Source organism: Eptesicus fuscus, chromosome 18 (assembly GCF_027574615.1).
Source record: "Eptesicus fuscus isolate TK198812 chromosome 18, DD_ASM_mEF_20220401, whole genome shotgun sequence".
NCBI lineage: Eukaryota > Metazoa > Chordata > Mammalia > Chiroptera > Vespertilionidae > Eptesicus > Eptesicus fuscus.
This window is the reverse complement of record NC_072490.1, coordinates 46,620,808-46,648,143: the sequence shown is the minus strand read 5'-3', so window position 1 is coordinate 46,648,143 and position 27,336 is coordinate 46,620,808. Positions and strand designations below refer to the sequence as shown.

The following is a 27,336-nucleotide window of genomic DNA, read 5'->3' as shown; positions in this document are numbered from 1 at the left end:
TGCTTAAGGATATATACAAAAAACACTAACAATGGTTATTTCTACTATTATATGGTGAAATTATAGTGAGTTTATTTTCTTTTGCATTTTTCAAGTTTTCTAAACTAAGCGTTAAAAGCAAATTAAAAACAAATGTATGCCTTAAAAACAAATTTAAAATGTTAATAAAACTTTACTCACAACTTTAACCAAGTAATTAATCTCAACATCAAAATAATAGGGCAAACTCATATTATGTATCTCCAAAATAGATGCATTACATCACTTACGTGATATTTTTGCCCTAAATGTTTAATTGGGTCATGAGGAAACAATCAGACAAATCCATATTGAGGAGTATTCTATAAAACAAATGGCCTGAATTCTCCAAAATGTCAATGTCTTTAAAAATAAAAAGCTCTGGCCAGGTGGCTCAATTAGTTGGAGTGTCATCCTGTACACCAGAAGGCTGTGGGTTCAATTCCCAGTTGGGGCACATACATGGGTTGTGGGTTTGATCCCTGGTCTGGGCATGAATGGACAACAAACTGATCAATGTTTCTCTCTCTCTCTCCTTTCCTCTCTAAAAATCAATACACATCCTTGGGTGAGGTTAAAAATAAACAACCAATTATTTTAGACTATAGGAGAGTAAAAGGTGTTACAACGAAATTTGAAATATGAACCTTGATTGATCCTGTATAGAAAAATAAAATTATTAGAATTATAAATAACTGAATATAGACTGTGTCAGAATACATTTTTGTTCAATATTAAATTTCTTGAGTGTGGTAATGATAGGAAGGTATGGTATACATGTAGTGTTATGGTATATAATGGTATGTAGGTAATTATCCTTGTTCTTAGGAGATATATGCTATCATGCCATGTATTTAGCAGTAAAGTGTCATGATGCCTGCATCTTATCTTTAAATAGTTCAACTAAAACACACACACACATACAGTATTACCGCATACCAGTGTTTCTCAAACTATTTCTAAGGAGCCTTTTTAGACTTTTTTTTTTTTTTTTTACTAATTAGAGACCCACCTCCCATAAAACTTTAAAAAATTGTGGTAAAAAACACATAAAATTTGCCATCTTAAACATTTTTAAGTGTATGGTTCAGTAGTGTTAAGAAATTTACATTGTTGCACAATCTCCAGAAGAACCTTTTCTTTTTTTGTTTTAAATATATTTTATTGATTTTTTACAGAGAGGAAGAGAGAGGGATAGAGAGTTAGAAACATCGATCAGCTGCCTCTTGCACACCCCCCACTGGGGATGTGCCCGCAACCAAGGTACATGCCCTTGACCGGAATCGAACCTGGGACCCTTGAGTCCGCAGGCCGACGCTCTATCCACTGAGCCAAACCGGTTTCGGCCAGAAGAACCTTTTCATCTTATGAAACGGAAACTCTATATCGATTAAACAACAAATTCCCATTTCTTCCTCTCCTACCTATTCCCTGTCCACTGCCATTTCTATTTTTTTTAATCTATGGTTTTGACTGCTCTGGATACCTCATCTATGTGGAATCATACAGTATGTTGTGTGTGTGTGTGTGTGTGTGGTGGTGTGTGTGTGTTTGGCTTATTTAATTTAACACAATGTCCTCATAGTTCATCCTTTTCTTTTTTTAGGATGCCATGCCAAGCAGAAAGCCTCTGAAAAATCCATCTATCACTAGACTGTTCTTCACAAATGACAGCATCTCCTCAGCTGTGCGTTTCACCTCTGCAGATAGGTGGTTGCTCTTACAGATCTTCAGCTGTTCCTTGGCTTTCTTCATGTCTTTCTCTACTTGTTGCCAGTCAACTTTGATGTACCCAGTATGGTCTGCAAGCTGAAGGAGAAAAAAAGTCTTCCGACAGCTGTTGCAGCCAACTTTCCAACCTTCTGGAATATGAAACCTATGCACCACCCAGTGACACCTCCAATAACAGCTGGGTTGCCATGCTCTACTTTTCAGCTGAGGGTCCCTATTCCTGCCTAAACAGCTTGTGCCACCATGGCTGCTTTTTAACAAATTCTGCAAGGTCCAGTGACTCAAAATGTCCTAGAGTGGATGCGGACACTTCAGCAAGCTTTTCTCTTGATGACACACACAGAGGCTAGGCACTGTAGAACAGGGAGTGGCGAGCTGTCTCCTAGCAATGTGGCTTCCGCAGGTGGGTCTGATATTTCCATTCCCAAGGCCCTAGGGCCATGGTCGGCAAACTGCGGCTCCTGAGCCACATATGGCTCTTTGGCCCCTTGAGTGTGGCTCTTCCACAAAATACCACGGCCTGGGCGAGTCTATTTTGAAGAAGTGGCGTTAGAAGAAGTTTAAGTTTAAAAAATTTGGCTCTCAAAAAGAAATTTCAATCGTTGTACTGCTGATTTTTGGCTCTGTTGACTAATGAGTTTGCCGACCACTCCGTAGGGTAAGGGCGGGCTGGGCTCACCATGGTCTGTGGTCACCCTCGTTTCATCCACTTTGTAGAATGTGTCAGAATTTCCTTCCTTTTTAAAAATGAATACTACTTCATTGTTTGTATATGCCACACCTTGTTTTCTCATTCATCCATCCATGGACACTTAGGTTGTTTCCACCTTTTGGCTATTGTAAATAATGCTGTTAAGAACATGGATGTACAAATACCTCTTTGAGACCCTCCTTTCAACTCTTTGGATATACTGGTATACCCCAAAGTGGTCATTGTATATTAATTTTTTTGTGCAACTGCTGTACTGTTTTTCATTACTGCTAAACCATTTTACATTGCCACCCACAGTGCACAAAAGTTTGAATTTATCCACATCTTCACCAACACTTGTTATTTTCTCTTTTTGATAATAGCCATCTTATTGGGTGCGAGATAATACTTCACTGAGATTTTGATTTGCATATTCCTGATGTCCAACTTTTTGTGTGCTTATTGGCCATTTGTAATTTTCTTTGGAGAAATGTCTATTCAAGTCCTTTGCCCATTTTTAAAATAAGGGTAATTGTTTTTGTTGCTGTTGTTGAGTTGTAAAAGTTCTCTGTATATTCTAAATATATGTTATCAAGATATGTGATTGGCAAATACATGGTGAGACAAAAGTAGGTTTATAGATTGTGAGTACATAAAACAAGAGTTTATTCTTTCATTATTTAAATAATTACTTACTAATTATTGTATTTTTTTCCATATGAACAACTGTAAACCTACTTTTGCCCCACCCTATATTTTTCCCATTGCATATATTGCCTTTTTACTCTGTTGATTGAGTCTTTTGATGCACAGAAGTTTTAATAAATTTTGATCTAGTCTAATTTCTCTCTTCTTTTACTTTTGTTGCCTATACTTTCTGTGTCATATCCAAGAAATCATTGTCAAATCCAATGTCATGAGTTTTTCCTATATGTTTTTATCATAAAGTTTTATAGTTTTAAGTTTATGTTTTGGTCTTAGATCCATTTTGAGTTAACTTTTTATGTAGTGTAAGTTAAGGGTCCAATTTTATTCTTTTGCATGTGGATACCCAGTTTTCTATAGCTTTCTTATCACAAATCAGTACAATCTTTAGGTTAGAGAAAGTTATGTTAAGAAAACTTGCTTAGATCATAATTAACTTTTTTGACAAAAGAAAAGCATTTAAAAACAAATTGGTATTAAATATCAACTTGCCGAAACCGGTTTGGCTCAGTGGATAGAGCGTCGGTCTGCGGACTGAAAGGTCCCAGGTTCGATTCCGGTCAAGGGCATGTACATTGGTTGCGGGCACATCCCCCGGTGGGGGGTGTGCAGGAGGCAGCTGGTCGATGTCTCTCTCTCATCGATGTTTCTAGCTCTCTATCCCTCTCCCTTCCTCTCTGTGAAAAATCAATAAAATATATTTTTTTAAAAAAATATATCAACTCACTTCACTAAATCTCTTCAAAGATGTTCATTTTTCTAAAACTAAGTGGATGCAGTACAAAACTTATATTTGCAAAAGTATTCATACCTCAATATTCAAATACTGGAATAGCATTTTTCTGTTGAGAAAACCCTCAAGTAATAGCTGACTTTGGAAATTTCAAGTTTATAAATAAATTTTGAAGTATTTGGTTATCTAAAATTACAGGCAGGAATAAGTCTCTGTAGAATCTCATAGACAAGAGGAAAAAAGTAAATGAAGCATTCAAGAAGAAAATACAAAAAACAATATCAAAAACTTTCCCTATAACAGATCTTCTTTAAAAAAAAAAAGACATCACTACTCTCAAATCAGAAGTCAAATGGATGACTCAGATATCATTAATTTTTCTCAATTTAAAATAATTAATAACTTTAATTGCTTAAAACTATTAAATAGGCACAGTTTTACAATTATTCTATCAAGGTGACATTATTGCCATTTATAAAGTTATTCCATCATGTGAAAAAAATAATAAAATGATCCTCCAAGTATTGAACATTTTGATTATTGTATAGCAAAACAAATTTTGATCAAACCAACATTTTTTTCTTCCTATTATGCTAAATGATTAGATTATAATCTGCAGCCAAAACATAAATTATAATTATATTGTGGTGAACACTGTACATTGCTAGTTCAAAAGAAAACTACTTTGTCAAATTTATAATATCATCTACTTGAATGACTACCTTGGCATACAAAGGCTCCATCTTTTAAAAATTGTTTCTAGTCTATTCCATTTTAAATACCATCCAGTATCCTTTTATAATATTAATACATCACCAATTTACTTCCTTTGTAGAACAAAGACAAGCACTTTAAAGCTTGTAAAGTGACTAATTCTTAATGTTGTCAAATTAAGTTAAGCAATTTAATGTAATTACTAAATGTACTGACTTCTTTAAATATTGTAGTAATTAGAGAAACTGTTTTACTGCCACTTATAATGTACATAAATAACTTGGCTTAAGCAAAGTTGTTTGGGCTGGTCTTTGTTTGGGGGAGGATAGGGTACTGAATTCTAATAGCCATTCTTGAAGTCATAACTTTTATTCATCCAAATCAACAAAAGCATCTCTCTATATAAAAGCCTAACTGACAGAACTACCAAAAGACCAGTCGCTCTGATGCGCACTGACCACCAGGGGGCAGACCCTCAACGCAGGAGCTGCCCCCTGGTGGTCAGTGTGCTCCCACAGCGCGAGTGCTGCTCAGCCGTCCTGGTGGCTTACCAGCCTGGTAGCAGCCACTCACTCCCTCAGTAGTCCTACAGGTCCAATCTCCAGAGAACGGGCCAGGCACCAACGGACTGGCATCGCTGGCACAAACCTGACAGCGCTGCCAGTCTCCTGGAAGTCAGCCTCGGGCACTGTGGCCGCTTCCCCTCCCTAGATGCTCCGCAAGGAAGAAACAATATAAAAACGGCTGCCAGGTGACTCCAACAACCTGCGTGAACATTAGCAGGACAGAAGCGGATACCAGGCAGTCAAGGGCATCCCACTGCCTGCCTGGAGGGCCAATCACATCCTGGCTCCCCTCACCCACCTCACGACAGGCGCCAGAAGCAGGGCTTATGGCTGGTGAGTGCTGCTGCAGCAGCGCAAGCCTCTCTCCATCACGTCTGACTGGGAGCGAGCCCATGGCAGGCGCGAGCCCATGGCAGGAGCGAGCCCATGGCAGGCGCAGCAGAGCCAGGATGAGCAGGAGTGGCAGGCAGGAGCGCCAGGTGGCGCTGGACTGCTGGTTTTGGCTCAGTCCCCACAGGCCATGCCGAGGGACCCCACCTGTGCATGAATCTGTGCACCAGGCCTCTAGTTTGATATAATAACATTGGATCTCTTTCTATCTCTGGCTTTGAATTCATATTGTTAAAATAGTGCACTTTCTTATTTTGCTGTATAGCCACCACTGTTAGTGTTAATGGTAGTTTTCACCATAGACAAAACAATTTTGATCTGAACTGGACAGCCTTTAGAATTGTCCATTGCCTAAATAGGCCCTTATCCCATACTCTTGAATAAAAATCCAACTATGTGTCCTAAACTTGTAAGGAGTTATGAGGGTAGGGAACGACCTAACCCTTGGACAACTGGGCCTTAGACAATTATTTTCTCTCAAAGAAATAAGTAGTTTAAAGTAAATGTTACTGGATCATTTCAGCCTTTAATTGAATAAACAGGTGATTAAAAATAAAAACACCTGAGTAATGAAACTTACTGCTATACTGTGATTAATCATTGCAACTCTGTAACTAGTTTTTCTATCAATAAATTAAAGTGATTAATTCACCTTTTACCTTAATGTATTTTCAATTGCTTTCTTCTTGTTTTCTCAACACCAAAGTCTATGGCTGTCTTTTAAGACTTTATTCATCCTTCATCTTCTCCCTCAATCATTCACTCAGTTACTATTTTGTTATAGCAGGTACAAGGTTGAACTAGTATACCAAGCACAATAGAGATGGCCAACATTACAAATACATATAAAATTTCCATTATTATTTCAATAATGCTAAGTATTAAGATGCTATGAAAACCTATAAGTAGGGGGGGTCTGGTCAAGTCAGAGAGATCAAAGAAGGCATCCTTGAGAAAGGGACCCTTGATCTAAACTCTATAGGACAAGTAGGTCTTAACCAAAAAAAGAAGGAAGCAAAAGTAATCCATGCAGAACAGCACAAAGGCCCTACAGTGAAAGCGAACATGTTAGACACAAGGAACTAAAAGAAAATTCAATGAGACTGAAATGAAGGGGACTGAATAATGTACAAAGAAACTAGAGAGAAAGACAGGCTCTATAATCATGAAAAGGTTAGAAGCAAAAGACTAATATGATTAAATTTGTGTTCTATAAAGATGACTATGACTGCAATAGATTTGAAGAGGGCCAAAGTGGGTGTGTGAATTAGGAGGCTATTAAATTAGTTCAGGAAAGAGAAATCATAGGAAAATCAGAGTACAGGCATAGCTTTCATTACACTTCACAAATATTGCATTTTTTACAAATTGAAGGCAAGACTCTCCATAAGCAAGTATCACTTTATTGTGGTGATCTGGAACCAAAACCACAATACCTCCAAGTGATGCCTGTATAAACTACAGTGGAGAAAAGGTAGATCGATTTTTGAAATATTTGGATAAAATGAATAGGTTTGGGTGATGAATTGTGTACGGGAAGTGTATTAGTTACCTATTGTTGTGTTAAAAAAATACCTTAAAACTTATCAGCTTATTATCCATAATATCTGCATTTTAATGAGTTTGTATTGCTGGTGTGATTAAACATAAATGAATGAATATGTAAATAAATAAAATGTGTTTAATATCCAGGGGGAAAAAAACACCTTACCAGCTTACAATGAATATAATTTCTGTGGGTCAGGAATCAGGGTACAATTTAGTTGAGTGCCTCTGACTCAGGCACTGATTATCCTAAGACTATAGTCAAGGTGTTGACCAGGAATGCAGTCACTTCAAGGCACGGTTAGGAAAGGATATACTTTCAAGCCTACTAATGTGGCTGTTGACAGGCCTCAAGTCCTCAAGGAACATTACTTCCTTGCTACATGAACCTCTCTAGGGGGCTACTCACAACACATCAACTTGCTTCCTTCTGAGTGAGGACAGAGAAGGGGAGGGAAATCAGAAAAAGTGGGTGAAAGAAGGCAAGCAAGAAAATCAGTTTTAGAAGTGACATCTCAGGACTCTTGCCATTTTGTATTCATTAGAAGTATCACTAGGTCCAGTCCACATACAGGGGAGATTACACAGAGGCATGCATACCAGACGATGGAGCTCATTGGAGGCCGTTTTAGAAACTGCCTACCATGCAGAGTGAGGAAGAGGAGACACTATTGTATTCATAAAAATGGGAAGAATGGAAAAGGCCCAGGTTGGGAGAAGTTTTGTTTTGGATGGTGAGTTTGAAAGGACAAGGTGTCTTTAATTCAATCAACCAATTTGTTATAACATTCCTACTATGTACCACACATTAGGGTAGGAGATGAGATATAATGATGAACACAGAAGAAGTCCTTACCCTCATGGAATTTATCTTCTAATAGCTGAAGACAGATGATAAATAAGATTCAGATAATGGTAAGGGGTAGAAAGAAAATAATATAGGATAAAGTTGTAGGTTTCTCTTCAGCTCTGGTGTCAAAATATCATTTCAGGGACCCAAGTAGATTGTTAAAAGCCTTAAGTTGTTTCCTAGATTCTCCTGTACTCTCACTGTATTGTTTGCCTCTTACAGCATTTATCAAAAGCTGATTTCTATTATAGTGCAAGTCAACGTTTGGGTCAGGCCAAGAAATGACACATCCTCCTCCCACAACCCTCCCAATGATATCTACATCTATTCCCTGGAACATGTGAATGTTTCCTTTTTGAAAAAAAGTGTTTTTGCAGATGTGACTAAGTTAAAGATCCTGCACTAAGGAGATTGCCTTAAATTACCCAAGTGGACCCTAAATGCCATCACAACTGTCCTTATAAAAGACACACAGAGGAGAAGACATACACAGAAAACAAACAGGCAGTGTGACCACTGAGGCAGAGATTGGAGAGATGCAGCCACAAGTCGAGGAAGGCCAACAGCTACCAGATGCTGGAAGAGGCAAAGAGCAAATTCTCCTCTAAAGCCTCTAAAAGGAGTGCCGCCCTGCTCACACCTTCATTTTGGACTTCTGGTTTCCAGAACTGTGAATTTCTGTTGTTTTAAGCCACCCACTTTGTGGAAATTCGTTACAACAATCACAAGAAACTAACACCCTTCCACTGTTATTTCCTATCACTGGATTCATGGCATTATCCCAAGTTGTAATTACTTGTTTATTCACTTGTTATTGTGTCTTACCCTATTAATATGTAAGCTCCAAGAAGATGGGGGCCTTCTCTATGCCCCTAGCTCTTAGCATAGTGTCTAGAATATATTGCATTCCTAAGAATTAGCTGTTAAATGAATAGATATCCCTCCATTAGATAACAAGTTTTATAAGACAGAGAGTATGTGTATTCACCATAATTCCTAAAACCCCCAGCACAGAGCCTTGCCAAAAACTGTAGGTTCGAGCTCTAGCAATCAGGAAGTCTGGATTCTAGATATTGTACCTCTATCTTGTCCGCATCTAGTATTCGAGGAAGTGTTCAAGTAAGTTTGTTCCTTGGCTGCTCTCTTAGTCCTGCTAAGGAGCAAGTCCAGATAGCATTTTTGCACTCTGTTCATGACCCACGGTGCTTGGCACCTTGTAGGAACAACACATATTTGAGACTTTTGGATGAATCAGAATATCAGACTAAGCCATAACGTAAAGTCAACATTGCATCCTCGAGTAAATTCCGAATCAACTCTGAACCTCAATATTCTCAACTGAAAGGTTGAGAACCTCAATCTTCTCAACTAACCTTTACCTCAGAGGGTTGTGAACCTGTGAACTACGCCTGTAGAGGCTCCATGAGTGATAGCTGATTATTATTAACCCTACGCCACTGACCTAACTCAACCTTGCCTACAGCATCAGAAATGAGTTCCACACTAACTCCATTACTCCCTGGCCATGTGTCCTTGGACAAGCTATCTTACCTTTCTGAGGCACAGTTCCTTGGCCAAAAACTGACAAGAATGTCTACTTTGTAAAAGCAGTTCTGACACAGAAACTAAACTAAATGAAGTAACCAAAGAGTTAAACTTAGAAAGCCTGGCTTAATAATGTAATTTTTTTTTTTGAGAAAAAAAAACAAAAAACACACCAAAAAAAACCACCTTGTCTTTTTAACACGTGCTCATCTTGAATAAACACTCCCACTTCCGTGGGCCTTCTAAAACAATGGAAGGGGCTACCAAATCCTATTATTGCCTCACGGAATCCCAAGTTTGGGAACCTTCGAACCAAAGGCCACGTGGGGGGTTCCATGATTCCATGACTTTTTCCTTCAGCAACCTACCAGTTATCAGTGTTTACAAGGAAGAGAGCCAGAGCCGAAGTTTCGACAGGCTTCCAGAAGGGCCCGGCTGAGTTTAAGCTTTTTCGCAGACACAGGGCACGACCTAAGAAGGGCGTACGTCACAGACAGGGCGGTCCACAAAGTCTCAGAGACTCCCTCAGTTGCCTGGGTAACGCTTACGTCACTACGTAGCCTCACGTGCCCGTTGGCTAGAAGCCCATACAGCGCAACGCGCAGGCGCCTGCTGAGAGCCAATGGGCGCGGCCGGGGTGTTGGCGCCGCTCAGCGCCCTTTTCCGGTCGGACCCGGCGGCAACCGGGCGGAGCGCCCGCGGAGCGCGCCTCCCTCTCCCGGCAAGTGGGCGGTTGTCTGTAGCTCGCAGGCGCCCCGTCACGTAGGTTACGCACACAATCACTCCCAGGGTCCGCCCAGGCAGCTGTGCCCTCCCACCTCGGGCTCCCCGGAGGCGGGGCCGCGATGGTGCGGGTCGGGGGCCCGAGGTGGAGCTGACCTGCGGCCGGGGAGACCCTGGCCGACTCAGGGGCCAACCGCGAAGCCCTTCCCTGCCGCCGACTTTCAGCCGTCTGGGTCGCGCTGCTCGCTGGAAGCCCTGAACTCCGTGTCCCCCAAGCCCTGGCCCCCCTGCGGGAATGTTCAAAAATGAGTATCAGGTAACCCCCAAACTGTCTCCAACCTGTCGATACAGCTTTCTCCTCTTGGGTGAGGTAGCGCCGGTTGGGATGAGGGCAGAGCTTCCCCAGCCTCCCATTATGCAGTCTTTTTTCGGGGTAAGAAGAAATTAATGGATGAGTGGTCTTGATGCAAAAAGAAAGCAACTAACGTCTGGACGCAGGATCTGACTTTGTTCAAGTCTCCAGCGCAGTGCTATTCAAGATGTATGGAACCCCAGAGATTCTAATTAAAATACAGATCTTAAACCCCAACCAGACTCCCGAATCCGGGCCCATAAATGCGCCTTGGGCACTCACTACGGATGCACACTGTGTAGCGAGCTATGTAGAAGAGAGTGAATGAATGAATGCGCCCGTGAATGGCTTACACCAAGAAAGAAAATAAGCTTTGGCCATAGGCTATTCTCTCCAAAATGGGTTCAGTTTCTCTTAAACACTGGGGCATAGAAGGATCACTTAGGGAGAACTTGTAAACACTGCAGGGTCCCTGACCCTCACCCCAGATCACACACACACACACACGCCCAGTTCATGCCGATGCAAGTGGTCCAAAGATAACAGAGGAGAAACTGGTTCTGGGTCTTCCTCAGTCACCTTGAGGATCCTCGAGTATCTCAATGCCTGACCTGCTTTCCTCACTTCACTGGCTTCTCCCTCCCTGCTTTTCCTTCTCCCTCATCTCCAGCCCTCCCCTCCCGACCTCTACCAGAGGTCGCACTCACTATTTACAATGTTTTCCATTCCACAGCCCTCCACTGGTCTCCAACTCTTTGTTGCTTCTGCCTTTTCAGCAAACACTACCTGCCTTCTTATGAGTGCCGCGAGAGTATTTTGCCGTTTTCTTTTACTCCAATTATTAGAATGATTTTAGAGAGTTTCACTTAATATAGGTAAAATACATTGTTAAAAAAAAAAAAAAAAGCATACTCCTGTGGGAAACTTGGCAAACAGGAGAAAAAGAAACGGGGAGTGGCAGTTTTTTCTATCTCACCAAGGTATAAGGATTTTTCTTAAAATAAATAAGTAAAAGCTGCCTCATTTAAAATTCATAGTGAAATATGACCTGTCTCCAGAAGCTATAGTAATTCTATCCACACACAGTTTGCACATAAAATGCCTAAGGAAGGAGAAATTAAATGTCTTAAGTGATTATGTGTTAAAACTCAAAAACAAAAATATAGTATTGAGAAAAATTAAAAGTTGGAGATTCTTTACAAAAATCAGATTTGCTCATATGCTGCTTATTATTCAGAGTCAATAAAAGAAAACCATATTTAGTCTTTATTTCAGATTCTCAGTTTCTTGTAATAAACTCTTCTTAAGAGATAATCATCTTGTTTAATTCCTCTCCTTCATAATTAAAGGACATGGAAATTCAGTAATGTGTGTGGTGTTTTTACATAAGCATGTCCTTCCATGTTTTCAGGTATACTGTAGGGAACACAGCATATCTACAGATAAGGTTCTCTATTTTCCTTGTACAGATTAAGAAAAAATTTTTTATTGATTTTTTTTTTATAGAGAGAAGGGGAGAGAGTGAGAGAAACATTGACTCGTTGCTCAACCCATTCATGCTTTCATTGGTTGATTCTTGTGTGTGCCCTGACGAAGAATCAAACCCACAACCTTGGCATATCTGGACAACATTAACCAACTGAGCTCCTGGCCAGGGGCTTGTACAGATTTTATAAATCTCTAAATTAATTTGTATTAAATATATGGGGTAGGGCAAAAGTAGGTTTATAGTTGTGAGTATACAAAATCATTTACTTTTGTATTATATTAATTTTGTATTATTTTCCATATGAACAACTATAAACCTACTTTTGCCCACCCTGTATGAAAAGAGTTAGAGGAATGCTCAAAATAAGAATCATTCTTTTCCTCACTCCCTCCCAAACTTTTTTATCGACGAGACTAAATTATTAACATGCCCTTTTTTGAACAGTTATTGCTGGCACTATTGAGCTTTGCTATGTGCAAGGTATTGTGCTTGATGGTTTATATTTACTATCCTGTGTAATCCAACAATCCATTTTACAGGTGAAGAATCAAGAAGTTAAATAACTCCAAGGTCAGGTAGTTAATAAATGGCAAAGCTGATATTGGAGCTCAGGCCAGTATGACTAAAAAGATAATTATCAGAATTTATTAGTCTGGGTTGAATAGCATGTTTTGTAAGCACGATCTATACATGTCAAATAAATGAACCTTACACTAAGATATCATAAGGTTGTATGGCACAATTCATTTAATGTTTATCCTGCTTTAAAAAATTTCTTAAAATTTCTATTGATCAGAGGTGACTCAAATCAGAACTGCTGTTGCTAGATACAATCTAGGTATAGAGTAGGATCATGTTTTCTCCCAGATCTACTTACCTGACAGAAGACTGAACAGTGGTTGTAGGCTATGTGATGGATGGTATCTTCTCCTTAGCATTGTCTTTCACTTTAATGTAAATACTTCATTTTTGTTTTCTAGGGAGGTGCATTTGTTGAAATCTTTAGTGCTCAGGGAAAAAATCCTGGAGCAAAGTGGAAGATCCTTGGAAGTCCATCTGTGATTTGGAAAGTAAGTGTGAGAAATTAGAGCCACCTAAAACTTGGAAAGAAATTGAGAGTGACTGTTTATAACAAAAAGGGCTCAATCAGATTTTAGAACTGTTTTTACTGTTCATTCACTCCAAAATCTTTTCATGACATTGTGGGCTGCAGTCCTCCCAGACAGTACTCCCCACTTGGTTAAGATTTAGGCATGCAGCTCACAGCCCTTCTCTGAACACCAAGTCCTGCCGTTTCAGGTGACTTCAGTATCTGTGAGGAAAATCTCTCCAAACCCTTAGCTTCTCAGTTTCTTATTATTTTAAGTTTTTACTTATTGGTTGCTTTTTAGAGAGAGAGAAAAAGAAACATCAGTTTGTTGATCCACTTATTTTTGCATTCAATTGATTGATTCTTGTATGTGCTCTGACTGGGGATCAAACCTGTAACCTTGATATATGGGGATGACACACTAACCCACTGAGCTTCCTGGCAAGGGACTCATTTTCTTGAATTCTTCATTTCTAATTACCTATCCCACTCTACTTTGGTGTGCATGCCCTCTGCCATGCCCTGTACCTCATCACCATAAACTGCAGGGACTCTGAAACTTACTAAGTGGGATATCACGACATGCCTTCTGGCCCCAATTTCAGTTCTTAAGGCTGCTTGCCCCGTTATTCCCACTATATTTGTTCTTCAACCTAATTGAGACTTTTAGGACATTCTACTTTCCCCAGTGTTTAGTTTTATTTCTATATTTTCTCTGTCTTCACTTCCTTTTCTCTCTAGCCCAGAATCTATAGTCCATGATTTCAATCACAGCCTGGTCAAGACCTTGAATGCCCTTGCTTCTTGTCCTTTCATCATGCCTGCCTAGCAGACGCTGACCCTTTCTGAATTCCCAGTTATCTGTCTGCATCCGGCTTCTCGGTACCTTTGGAGAAAATATCTACAGCCTCTTAGATTGATGATGCTATAAATTTATCCTGAATATCCCAGCAAATTCTCTTAGTCTTTAAAATAATTTTCTCAATTTTCTTCAGGTTGCCAGCCACCAACTCCCTATCCCCATCCCCAGTCCACACCCAGGTAGGTCCTCCTCACTCACTCACCAGACCACACCCCATTTCACTGGAAAAACCAATGCCATCAGGTAGAAACTACCTCAGCTTGCTGCCACTAGATGTAAAAACCTATATCCATCCCTATCTTCTTTTTCTCTTCTCTCCTATATACTGGAGAGAGAAATGCCTTTATAAGGACTCAGTTCTATGGGTATCTTTTTAAAACTATTATTAATTGAGTGCTTACAACATGTTCACCAAGCATAGCATCAAGTACATTACATATGTAATCTGTACACTAGCCTTGTGAGATAGTTACATTTATGCCCCTTTTATAGACTGAGGCATGGAGAGGGTAAGCAACTTGCTTACAATTATACAGCTCTTACTAGGAATGAGATAAATGATGCTGTGAGGGTATATAGCAGGGAAATTAAGAAAGCCTTCCCAAGGAAATGACATTTGATCTCTAAGAGCTAACTAGACACTGGGTGGGACTGGTGGAAAGCAGAGTATTTCAGGCAAAGGGAAAAGCATGCACAAAGTCCTGTGTCAGAAGAGAGCTTAGATTTTTAAGAAACTGCAAGAAGGCTACTAAGGCTAGGATGCAGACAGGAGAGAGTGCAAGGTAGGAGATGGGGTTGGAGAAACTGGGCAGAGATCAGACTACGCAAGGACTTATGGACCACGTTGAAGATTTTGGTGAACTGATGAAAGGCTTTACGTATATGTTCAACTTGTGGAATAAATAATACACTAGATGTATGTAAATTCATTTCAAATATATAGGAGAAAGACAAGTATCACATGATCTCATTCATATGTGGAATCTAATGAACAAAATAAACTAATGAACAAAATAGATCCAGAGACATAGAAGCATGGAACAGACTAATGAATCTCAGAGGGAAGGCGGAGGTGGGTGGGTGGGAAGAGATCAAATAAAGAACTTGTATGCATATTAGTAGATATATAACCCGTGGACACAGACAATAGGGTGGTGAAGGCCTGGGGTGAGGGGCTGGGGTGGGCTAGAAGGGGTCAATGAGGGGCAAAGGGAGAACATATGTAATACTTTCAACATAAAGATTTATTTAAAAAATAAAGATTTAAAAACCCCTACAAATACGTAGGAGATGCTATTGTGATGGGTATAATATAAATTTATTAAAATGTTACTTAATTCTTAGTAGCTATTAGATACAATGCATTTCTTAATACAAAATGGGAGAGTGGGAGGACCTGTGAAATATTTTAATGTGAAAAAGATCTTTTATACTCAAAGATTGGGAATTTGGTCCATAAAAATATAACCATTTACATTACCACTTTGATTCATGTTTTTGTGTTTGTTTGTTTTTCTGTTTCTCCAAACTTAGTTTTTTAGGTCACTTTCATTAACTGTAGCACTAGTATTTGTACTGATTTTAAGTAAATGATATGGAACTTCAAGTTGGAGCACTAGTTTGTTTTGTTTTTTTTAAAGGCAATGATTAATTCTGTATGAGCCATGCAAGGAGCTTTCAGACTGGATGCAACATAGGTTAGATGATTTATTATACTGGAACAGGACATGATATCAGCTTGTGCTGCTAGACAGAAACACACAGATTGAAGGAGAGGAAGAGAAATAGACTCCGGAAACTCAAAATTAGTTACTTGAGAATCCTTAAACTTGGAGAACTTTTTATCATTTGAAGGAAGAGTGCCTACTTGATCTAATAGAGAATTTGCCAAGTGGCTTAGTGTGGCTTCTGTATTCCAGTTCGCAGCAAGTCTTAGGGTGAGAGTATCAAGGCCTAAGTCTACTTTTAAGTCATTTGAATCTGGGACTTGTTTCCTGTGAGTTTTCAGCTCCAATTTTATAATAGAAACCAAACAAAATACTTTTCAATTACCATTGTTTTCATTTTTGTTCTATAGGAGTTTGATAAAGAAGTGAAAAGTTTTGTGTTTGTCCTGGAAGGCAGCAGCCAGACAAACAAAATTCAGTTACCAAAGGAGAATAAGCAAATCCGTAAGTAAGTTTTTAATCTTGAAACTTAACATTTGATGCTTGAAATTATGCCTTTAAATGTCGTACACATACATTAATTTGACTCTTACTGGCATCTGTTGACATGAAGTGATAGGATTTTTTTTTTAATTTAGAAAGTAACCTTATGCCAGGTGTGTGTGTTTATTTGTTGTTGTTGTTTTAATATTCTGCTTCACTGTTTACTAGAAATCTACCAGTATTTTTTTTAAATATATTTTATTGATTTTTTTACAGAGAGAAAGGGAAAGGAATAGAGAGTTAGAAACATCGATGGGAGAGAAACATCAATCAGCTGCCTCCTGCACACCTCCTACTGGGGATGTGCCCGCAACCAAGGTACATGCCCTTGACCGGAATCGAACCTGGGGCCTTTCAGTCCACAGGCCGACGCTCTATCCACTGAGCCAAACCGGCCAGGGCTACCAGTATTTTTAAGATTTAAAAATTACTTAATAACCATTAGTTGTAATAGTAATGGTATTTATTGAGCATTTATTATGTGCCTATGACTTCCTAAGCATTTCACATTTAACTCTTTTAATCCTCACTGTAGCTCTTCTATAGATAAGCACACTGAGGTTGGTTCCTTATCAAGAAATCAGGTAGTTAAGACTAAGCTTTGAAATAAACTCAGGAGTTTCTAAATTATAGGAAATTAATTTGTTAGAAAACAATTATGTAAAATATAATAGAAGGCACTATTTAGTGACATATCAACTTATATACTTTAAAAATATTAATATCTAATAAATATAGATATTAACATGTGCTTTAACAAAAGCTCAAGGAGTAGATTTCAATTCTTTCTTACTTTGGAAATTAGAGTCAGCATTCTAAAGCAGAAGAAACCCTGAGAGATCACCTACATTTAGGATCAGAAGCCCAGTTAATGGCAAAATGGGTTAAAATCTGAGGCTCTGCTTTTTTAGTAAACTGATGTGATTTAAGAAACAGAATTTTTCAAAATGATTAATCAAATTCTCATCAACTTTGTCCTATGTTTTAACCATAGATTTTAGGTAATTTAGTAAATATAAGTAGCCAGTTATTTTTTATATTCATAATTTATTTTCATAGACTCTGTGCTTTATCTACCATTTCAAGCTACTACATGCATATTTTAGATTTCTGAGATATAAGCCAAGCCATAGATTATAGATGGAAGATGATTAACTTTAAAATGGTTTGCCAGTGTTTCTTCCTAAAATAAAATAAAAAGCAGAACCTCGAAGAGAAGGAATAATCATTGTTAAAATAAATTTTATTAATTTACTATAATTTTATAAATCATGATTTCCTCACGGTTCCTTTTTTTTAAATAAGAGTTTTTTTCATTTTTACAAAAGTTTATACATATAAATGAGATAAACTAAGATGAGCCAGGGAAATGTGTCTGAAACTGTAAGTTATTCTTACATGAGACATGTTCCATCTTTTTTAAGGATATTGTCTTTGTGAGAGAGATACATTTGATTTGCAGAAACATGACTTAATGTGATCCAGTGTTCTTTTGTTGTTGTTTTTCTTATTGTTGGCCTATACTTCCATGTGATGCCCTCAGCATCAATGTACATAATCATATTACTGACAAAATCAAACCACTCCTTGTAACCTTTCTCAGTTGGCTCTGAAAATTTCTCCTCTACTAAAGGTTCAGTGTCTAAAGACAAGTTCCCTTTCCTACGTTTTTTTTCTTTTTTAGTTTTTTCTTAATCCCTCTACCCCCTTTCTTTTCCTACTTTTATCTAAAAAAATTTTTTTAGGAATTTTTAACTTGTTATAATTGCTTTTTAAATGGAAAGATGATAGTTCTAATTGGAAGAAATGGAAGAATCTTTTAATGTGTTTTTTGTACAATGCCCTGTAATTAAAAATTAATCTGGCTCTTCTATAGGATGTGCAACACTGTAACAAATGAAACAGTTTATACAGTCCGTAAGATTAATTATTTTTAATTTTTGTACTAATGCCTTTAAGATTATTTGTAATTTTTTATAACAACTTTATACTTACTCTTGCTTGTATAAAATGACCTTCTGTGTGAAGTTGTTATAGTTAAATTTAAATTAAAAGGCATGCCTTGAATAGAGAATTGGCTTTCAATTACTATTTCTAAATTTAGTTCAGTTACCATTATGTATTTCTATTTTAAGAGTAAACATTCACTTTATTTATACAGATTTGAAATTAGATACCCCATTATATGTTTCCTACTATATTAGGTGCTTCTGAAGAAAGTTTAATAATGAAATTAAGTATGTTTAAGTTTTCATTTTAAATAGTACTATTTCTGAATTACACTTGAGTATCTCTCAATATGTCAACGTTTTTTTTGGTTTTGTTTTGTTTTATTTTTACTTATCAAATAAAGTGATATCAATTATTAGATTGTGCACTTCTCCAGTGTAGGAATCTTGCATCATCTATTTTATACCCCTATTTAGTGTATTGTATAAAATTGGTGTTTAATAAGTATGTTAAATTTGTCACATAAAAAAACTATAACAATCTATATATATAAAAGGCTAAGCGACCATCTGACCATCTGACTGGAGGGTAGGTATGATGAACACTGACCACCAGGGGGCAGACACTCAACCCAGGAGCTGCCGAGCTGCCATGACTTGGCAGCAGCAGCTCTCGGGTGATGCCCCCTGGAACCAGAGAGGAGGGAGCTCTCACATTCAGGGACCCCTCAGGGAATGTTGGAGAGCCAGTTTCAGCCTGATCCCTGCAAGTCAGGCCGAAGGACCCCACCTGCCAGAGGGACCCCGCTCACTCCGCAGAGTGGGGTGTCCAGCCAGGAAGGGACCACAGGAAGTTGGCTACAGGGCGTGTCCATCCTGTCTTGCCCAGTCCTGTCCCACCAGCCACCTTCTAATTAATTTCCTTTCAATGTGCACGAATCCATGCACCAGGTCACTAGTTTAGGTTATAATTTCTAAATGTAACCAGCTTCCCTTGATAAGGAGACTTGAGTAAATTATTAGCCAGATAAATAAGTAAGTCCACCCTGCTCTTCACCCTGGTACTTGTTATATAGACTAGGGGCCCGATGCACAAAATTTGTGCATGGATAGAGTCCTTAGGCCTGGCTGGTGATCAGGCCAATTTGTGGGGCAAACAGCGGGGCAATCAGGGAGGGCCCCCCCCCCCACTGGCACCTGCCTTGGCCCCACCACCACTGCCGGTCGCCTCCTTCTGCGGGGCAACGGGTGGGGCACCCACCTTGGCTGGCCTGAGGCCTGTCGGCTGGGGGCAGCTCCTGTGTTGAGCATCTGCCCACTGGTAGTCAGTGCGCATCATAGCGACCAGTCGTTCTACCAGTCATTCCATCATTCGGTTGATTTGCATATTAGGATTTTATTATATAGGATGCCCCTATTGGACTGGGACTTTCTGTGTGAGGCTCAGCTTTGAAACCATTTTTTTCTCTGCCTGTGGTGTCTGAGCCCAGTGGCATGTATGGGACCAGCATCCCTGAAGCCCTGTGTTAACCCAAGTATCAGCTGCTCTGGAGGGTGAAGTCATATTTATGAGCTGCTCCCCAAACCTTCCCCTGCCCTTACTTTGATATTCTTTTTAAAATAAATCTCATGAATTCCTCTGTTTAAAACCTTTCAATGGCACTGACCTTATCACTCTACTGATAGTGCTCTTGTCAGAGTCACTAGTGATCTCTGTATTCCTGAATCCATTGGCCAGTTCTCAGCCCTCATTTTGCTTATCATCTCAGCAGAATTTGACCAGGTTGACACCCTCTTCCTTGATATATTTTCTTCATTCATCTTCCAGGATGCCCACTACTAGTTTTCTTCCTGATTCTCTGGTCTAGAGCTTCATTTTCCCAGATTCCCCTTCTTCAGGCCTTAACCCTGACCTGTGCTTTAGATCCTTCCTGCACTTTTGATCGTTTTTACCATACTCTGCTTCTTCCAATAGCTCTTACTACCATTTAACATGCTATTTATTTATTTTTCTCACCATTACCAGAAAGTAACTGCCACCAGCACAGAAATTTAGTCTATTTTGTTCACCTAAAACAGTGCCTGGCACCACAGTAGACATCCAGTAACTTTGTTGAATAAATTAGTGAATATACGAGTGGCTTCCCATTGATTTTAGGATGACCTATACCTTTCACATGGCCTTCAAGGCCCTGAATGATTGAGTTCATAGCTATTTGCCAGGCTATCTCCTGCTACTTTTCACCTGCTGACTTTCCTATCTGCCTGTTAGGCCTTTAAATTCACCTTTTTCATCATATGATAGAATATTCCCTCTCCCTGTAAAATGTGTTCCTAGCTGAATTCCAATGTCATTTCTTCAAGAAAATGTTCGCTCATTGTCCCTTTCCCTCTAAGGACCCATGATTATATGCTTTCGCAGCACCCTGACCTCCTCCTTCATGGAACTAGACAATAAATTCTAAAGGGTCAGATACCTTGTCTATCTTACCCACTACAAAAACTTCAGCACTGTCTCACACATAGTAAATGTTCAATAAACCTTTATTGAGTAGAATTAATTTAATCCATATAAATAAGCCTATAATTTATAATTCTAAATTATTGACCCAGTTTTACACATGTAAAGTAAAAGGGCCCAGACAGGTTTTTTCATTTGCCCAAGGTATGTGGAATAACCCACAATAAAGGCATAAGTGTTTCCTGTCATCTTTATTGAAGTGGAGAGGTACAAGTCAGTGCTGTTTATGCCAAGGCTGTGATTGGAACCAGTAAATAGTTTCAGCATGATTTTTTTTCAGGTTACTCCTAAAGTATGACTAGTCCCAACTCCTTGTATATGAAGTGTACAGCTATCATCTATAATAAAAGCGTAATATGCTAATTCCAGACGACCTCCCAGACAAAGCCGGGGCTGCGAGGGAAGCCCAGGTCCCAGGTGCCTGCCAGTGGCCAGAGGGAAACCTGGGTCCCAGGTGCCAGAGGGAAGCTGGTGTCAGCAGCCAGGGTAAGGAAGGCCTACTCTTGCATGAATTTCATGCATCAGGCCTCTAGTTTTCTATAAGGAAACAACTAGAACACCAGTGTTTAAACATCTAATGATATTTTACCAGTTAAATTTGTTTCTAAAATATTCAAAAGAAAAAAGGACCTGACCCCTTAAAAATAGAGGTAGTTTGTCTCAGGCAAGAATCCTAATACATAAAAACCCAGGCACGTCCAAAACAACCAAAGGCTCAACCGACTGGAAGTCAATTCTACAGTCTGATTGCTGCTGATTGCTGCTGCTGCGGGCGTGGCGACCCAGCACTGACTGCTGAGGGGGCTGTGGATCAGGCTTGGAGAGAGGCCTAGGGAGAGAGAGGCAGAGTCTGATCTGCAGCTTCCATGGCAGCTATTGATCAGCCATTGCCTCTCTCTTTCTTTCTGGGCTTCACCAGCAACTGCGCCTCTGTTTCTCTCCGGGCCTCCGCAGGGGCTGCTGATCAGCTCTGCCTCTCTGATCAGGCCCGGAGATAGCGCAGAGACGATGACTGGCATAGAAAATGACCAATCAGAGCCAAATCTGGGTGAACTGTGAGGAGCCAATGGCTGCCTAGGAGGTGGAGCTTTTGACACTGACTGGCATAGAAACCAACCAATCAGAACCTAATCTGAGTGAACTGCAAAGGCAGAACCTAAGGTAGTGGCTGAGGAGGGGTTTTAAGGGCAACAGCTGTTTGATGTAAGGTGTAAGAAAGCGGTTCAATTTTTTAATGACCGGTTTGGCATATGGCTGTCTATCAGTCCAAATATAGGGATTATGTCTGCTAAGAGCTGCCGAGCTGCCATGACTTGGCAGCAGCAGTTCATATGGCTGTCTATCAGTCCAAATATAGGGATTATGTCTGCTAAGAGCATATCCTCCTGCTGAAAAAGGCCCCCCCCCCCCAATTTAAGCAATCCTATCCTATATAATCTATCTGTACTAATAAAAGGGAGATATGCTAATTAGACCGGGTCAACCAGCCATCTTTCAGACTTCCAACTTCCTTCCGGACAAAGCCATGGTGGTGGGGGCCGAGGCAGAGAGGGCAGTTGGGAGTGATATCAGGCTGGCAGGGGAGGGCCATTGGGGGCGAGATCAGGCCAGCAGGGAAGGGCAGTTGGGGGCGAGATCAGGCCGGCAGGGAAGGGCAGTTGGGGGCGAGAGCAGGACTGCAGGGGAGAGCAGTTAGGGGCGATCAGGCAGGCAGAGGTATTTAGGGGCAATCAGGCCGGCAGGGGAGAGCTGTTGGGGGTGAGATCAGGCCAGCAGGGGAAGGCAGTTGGGGGCGAGATGAGGCCGGCAGGGGAGGGCCTTTGGGGTGAGATCAGGCCGGCAGGGGAGAGCAGTTAGGGGCAATCAGGCAGGCAGGCAGAGGCAGTTAGGGGCAATCAGGCAGGCAGGCAAGTGAGCAGTTAGGAGCCAGCAGTCCCAGATTGTGAGAGAGGATGTCCAACTGGGCCTAAACCAGCAGTCAGACATCCCCTGAGGGGTCCCCAATTGGAGAGGGTGCAGGCTGGGCTGAGGGAGCGCCCCCCCGCCCGTGCACAAATTTCGTGCACCGGGCCACGAGTCCTATATAATAAAAGGCTAATATGCAAATTGACCGAACAGCAGAATGACCAGTTGCTCTGATGCACACTGACCACCAGGGGGCAGACGCTCAACGCAGGAGCTGACCCCTGAAGTTGGGCTCATGGCTGACGAGTGCAGCAGCAGTGGTGGGAGCCTCTCCCACCTCCATGGCCTCACTTAGGATGTCCGACTGACGGCTTAGGCCCTCTCCCCGGGGGCCGGGGGGGAGAGGCCTAAGCCATCAGTCAGACATCCCCTGAGGGCTCCTGGACTACAAGAGGGCACAGGCCAGACTGAGGGACCCTCCTTCCCCCCGAATGCACGAATTTTGTACCCCAGGCCTCTAGTAGATTATAAAACTGTAGAAAACTGCATATTTCAATAAAAGGACTACATTTTTATGAATTTTATGTGCATAACGGGCATTTTTTGACTCGGCAGCTCTTAGCACACATAATCCCTATATTTGGACTGATAGACAGCCATAGTCAAAAAAGCAGTTCCACATTCAGCATTACTTACAGTGATTTTAAATATAATGTAGACATGAAGAGTCCATTTGAATTTACTAGGCCACTAGAAAAAAATATTACTATAGAATTTATATAGCTTTTCTAACACACAGGATCAGTGTATGTCAAACGTTATTAAAGTACTTTTTTCTTTGTTAGATCATCACCATATAGTAGTGTCATACTTCTTTTAATCTTAGAAGTGGAGACTTTTGGAAACTAGGGCTTCTCTATATGTGAGAAAGTTGCATTATAAAAGTTTCTTTTTTTGAGGGCAGGTGTCTTTCACTTCTAAAAATGTTCATACAAAAATGCCCTATATGTGTAGCTCTTTGTGTTTGAAGAGAACAGTGCTGACTCAGTGAGATTTGTGACATATTATTAGGGACCTTTTGTAAAGATTGCATTTCGTTAATCCTGGTGCTCCCTCAGCTCTATTTACAGAGACCTTGTCCAGTGGAAAAATACTCAAGGGCCAATCAGGGGAATATGCAAGAGAGAGATTGATTAACAATGATTTATTTAAGTTGGCCTCATTTTGGCATCTTATTTTGGTTTTGTAGTCCAGGGCCCTGGTTGCCTTACTGGTTTTTCCCATAAATATGGTAGAATCTGGTTCCTGACGAATTTTCTAAGGTCAGAGCCTGAAATTCCCTATTTTTTTTATATTGCTTACTCTACAAATAGGTCTCTGGTGCAGTTTATATGTTTAGTGTTTTTGTTGTTTGTTTGTTTGTTTGTTTGTTTGTTTTAATCCTCACCTGAGGATATGTTTTTATTGATTTTTAGAGAGAGAGGAAGGGGAGAGAGAGAAAGAGAAAGATCAATGTGAGAGAGAAGCATTGATCAGTTGCCTCCCGTATGGGCCCTGACTGGGAATCGAACCCACAACCATTTGGTGTGCAGGTCGATGCTCTAACCAACTGAGCCACCTGGCCACTTAGTGTTTTAAGCAAAAATTATCCTATTTGTTTGATTTAAAAATACTGGGCACATTTATTTTTTAGAAACTAAATTTCAGATTGTTCTGAAATGTTGTTAAACAGCTTCTCTGGCATTATAACCCAGAAGGTCTTTATATAGACTATATAAACATGTATTACTACTTTAAAATACTTAAATTTGTTAAGCCTACTAAGTTAGAATAAATAGAAAATAACATGCATTTTACACCAGTTGCCTTCTTTTATCCATGCATAAGCCTGTACTGTGAGATTTGTAAGAAAGGTCAGATAAATCAAAACATTTCCATATCTACCCAAAGTACCACATCAGGAAAAAAGTTTCTAAAAGTTATGTTTTGAGAAATAGTGATACTAAAACATCCATTAAGTGCATCATAATTGAGAGATTAAGCAGAAGTTCAAAACCTAAGAGGAAAGGAATTAAGTGAATGAATCTGAAGAGGTAATATGAAATTAATCGATTTTGAAGCAGTTATAGACTTCACCTACCAAAAGTGATTGTTATTTCTCCAAATATCCTATCTAATAAAAGAGTAATATGCAAATTGACCATCACTCCAACACACAAGATGGCTGCCCCCATGTGGTCAAAGATGGCTGCCCTCATGTGGACACAAGATGGCCTCCACAACATGGCCAGCAGGGGAGGACAGTTGGGAGAGACCAGGCCTGCAAGGGAGGGCAGTTAGGGGGGACCCAGGCCAGCAAGGGAGGGCAGTTAGGGGGAAACCAGGTCTGCAGGGGAAGGCAGTTGGGGGGACCAGGCTTGCAGGAAAGGGCAGTTGGAGGTACCAGGCCTGCAGGGGAGGGCAGTTAGGGGTGAACAGGCCTGCAGGGGAGGGCAGTTACGGGTGACCGGGCCAGCAGGGGAGGACAGTTAGGGGGGACCAGGCCAACAGGGGAGGGCAGTTAGGGGCAAACAGGCTGGCAGGAGAGGGCAGTTAGGGACAAACAGGCTGGCAGGGGAGCAATTAGGCATCAATCAGGCTGGCAGCAGAGTGGTTAGGGCGTGATCAGGCTGGCAGGCAGAAGTGGTTAGGGGCATTCAAGCAGGCAGGCAGGCGAGCAGTTGGGAACCAGCAGTCCTGGATTGTGAGCGGGATGTCCAACTGCCCATGTAGTCCCGATTCCACCAGGATCGAGCCTAAATGGGCTGTTGGACATCCCTCAAGGGGTCCCAGATTGGAGAGGGTGCAGGCTGGGCTGAGGGACACCCCCCCCCCATGCACAAATTTTGTGCACCTGGGCCTCTAGTTTGTTAATAAAAATGAAACCAGTGGTGGGGAATAAAAGTTATCAGTTCTTAATTTGTGAGCATTAGATTAATTAAAACTGTGTTAAATTTACAAAAGGTATTATAAATGAAAATATGTTTCTCCATCCATCTCAATGTAGAAACCATGTTTAAAACTATATAAACTAGATATGGCTCATCAAACCTTCAGTGAGAATTGCTTTTCTTGGTCTATTTTTTTTTTTATTGAGTTGTTTAGTACACTTAAAACTGTCAGTGAATAAAAATAATTGCTCCAAGTTTTTATGAATGCCTTGATGGGAATCTATAGTTCAGTTTTATATGTCTCTATTGAATGCAGTTATATGTGTACATTCTCTCCTAAGCTATTAGAAATAGTAAATAAAAATTATTTTTTAAATTTTCATAAAAATTTTACCATGCCTATAGATGGGACATTAAAAGACATTTGTTGTTAGAGTTTGATTTGATTTTCATCAGTGTTTTGCTTTAATAATGAGGTTGTAACACATGGGCAGTGCTATTGCAGTTCTTTATATTATTGAAATAATAAAAGCTTGAGCTTGTTGGTGGCCTTCGATTGTTTGTTTATATGCACATATAAATGGTTTGGACATGTGAATGTATCTTTTCCCCCTCTCATTCTAGTTGGACTGATCCAGAGGTTTCTAGTACTTCAGATTTACATACCCCTGGGACAAGACTTCTCCACTGAATTGCTGTAAGATATACAGAACTTCTTTCAATGTTTTATATGTATGAGACATTTGATCAATTAAAGCAATACGAACAGTCATTAATTACAAGTGGCAGTTTTTGCATTAAAGAGCAGTGACTTATCAAGTTGACATGAAGTAATTAAACTAATCTAATCATATTTCTTAGATATCACTGTAGTCTGGCATTTCCCTGGGGGAAGGAAGCAAATTTAATCTGTTTTAAGAAAATATCAAAGGATTATGAATTTGGTAATAAGCAACCTATAACTTGAAGAAATAAATAATCCAAAATTTTGAGATTTTGGTTCAAATGGGGGATGGCGATGTTATGTTCTATGCTGTCTCCTATTTAAAACTATGTTTGATTTAAATTTGATTGATTGAAATACCTTGTTTTAATGTTGCTCAGTTTAGAAATGTTGGTCCCTTCTGTTTATACCAGTTTATAGATGGCTTGGGATGTATTCATTTTAAATGACCTTTCTATAAATAAACAGATTATTTAGCAAAAATGAGAATATACAACTGTTTCTCAGTTATGCTATCTGTTGTCTGAGATAATTCGAGAATGAAGATATTTGATTTGTACACTCACATAGAGTTGAATATTATGTAAGATTTAATTAATACAGGGTGGGGCAAATAGGTTTACAGCTCATATGGAAAATAATATAATAATAACTAATACTATAAGAATAAACTCTGTTTCATGTACTCACCGCTATAAATCTACTTTTGCTACTTCCCATAAATTTGTATATTTTCATTATAGCATTGCATTTAAAGTATGCTATTTTCTAAATTTTTTCTTTTGTAATTAATAGCTGTCCAAGGTCTGAGCTTAGGCTTTTATTTTCGTTGCTGGAATAAGTGGCTTTCCTAATAATGAAGGTAATTTTGTACTAGAAACACTGGTACAAACTAAGAGAAGGGAGGAGCTTCTTTAATAAAATGAAAATAAGATAAATTTGAGGTAATTCTTTTCTCTTTATGTGAATTAGAATATTAACAATTTTTACAGATGTTGCTAAAATGTGAATTTTAGCTAGTAATATACAATCTTGTTTTCTTGAGTGGTAAAGGATAGATGGAACAATTTGTACCTTTGTTTTGTTCAACTTT

The 27,336-nt window shown here is 39.7% G+C and overlaps 1 protein-coding gene and 1 pseudogene across 5 annotated transcripts in view; one reads left to right on the top strand and one right to left on the bottom strand.

The window, feature by feature from the left end:
- Nucleotides 1-1,620: 1,620 nt before the first annotated feature.
- LOC129147176 (FUN14 domain-containing protein 2-like) lies at nucleotides 1,621-5,552 on the bottom strand (annotated as a pseudogene).
- Nucleotides 5,553-10,112: 4,560 nt separating this feature from the next.
- CFAP20DC (CFAP20 domain containing) overlaps nucleotides 10,113-27,336 on the top strand; it is a 233,053-nt gene continuing 215,829 nt past the window's right edge. For 2 of the 5 annotated variants that reach the window (XM_054729890.1, XM_054729891.1), the window contains exons 1-4: nucleotides 10,113-10,527; nucleotides 13,033-13,122; nucleotides 16,082-16,175; nucleotides 26,144-26,216. In XM_054729890.1, the coding sequence (XP_054585865.1) occupies nucleotides 10,507-10,527; nucleotides 13,033-13,122; nucleotides 16,082-16,175; nucleotides 26,144-26,216 (278 nt within the window). In that variant the 5' untranslated portion in view covers nucleotides 10,113-10,506. Of the gene's footprint in view, nucleotides 10,528-13,032; nucleotides 13,123-16,081; nucleotides 16,180-26,143; nucleotides 26,217-27,336 lie in introns of those variants that run through there. The other 3 variants (XM_054729892.1, XM_054729895.1, XM_054729894.1) reach the window with 3 other exon arrangements.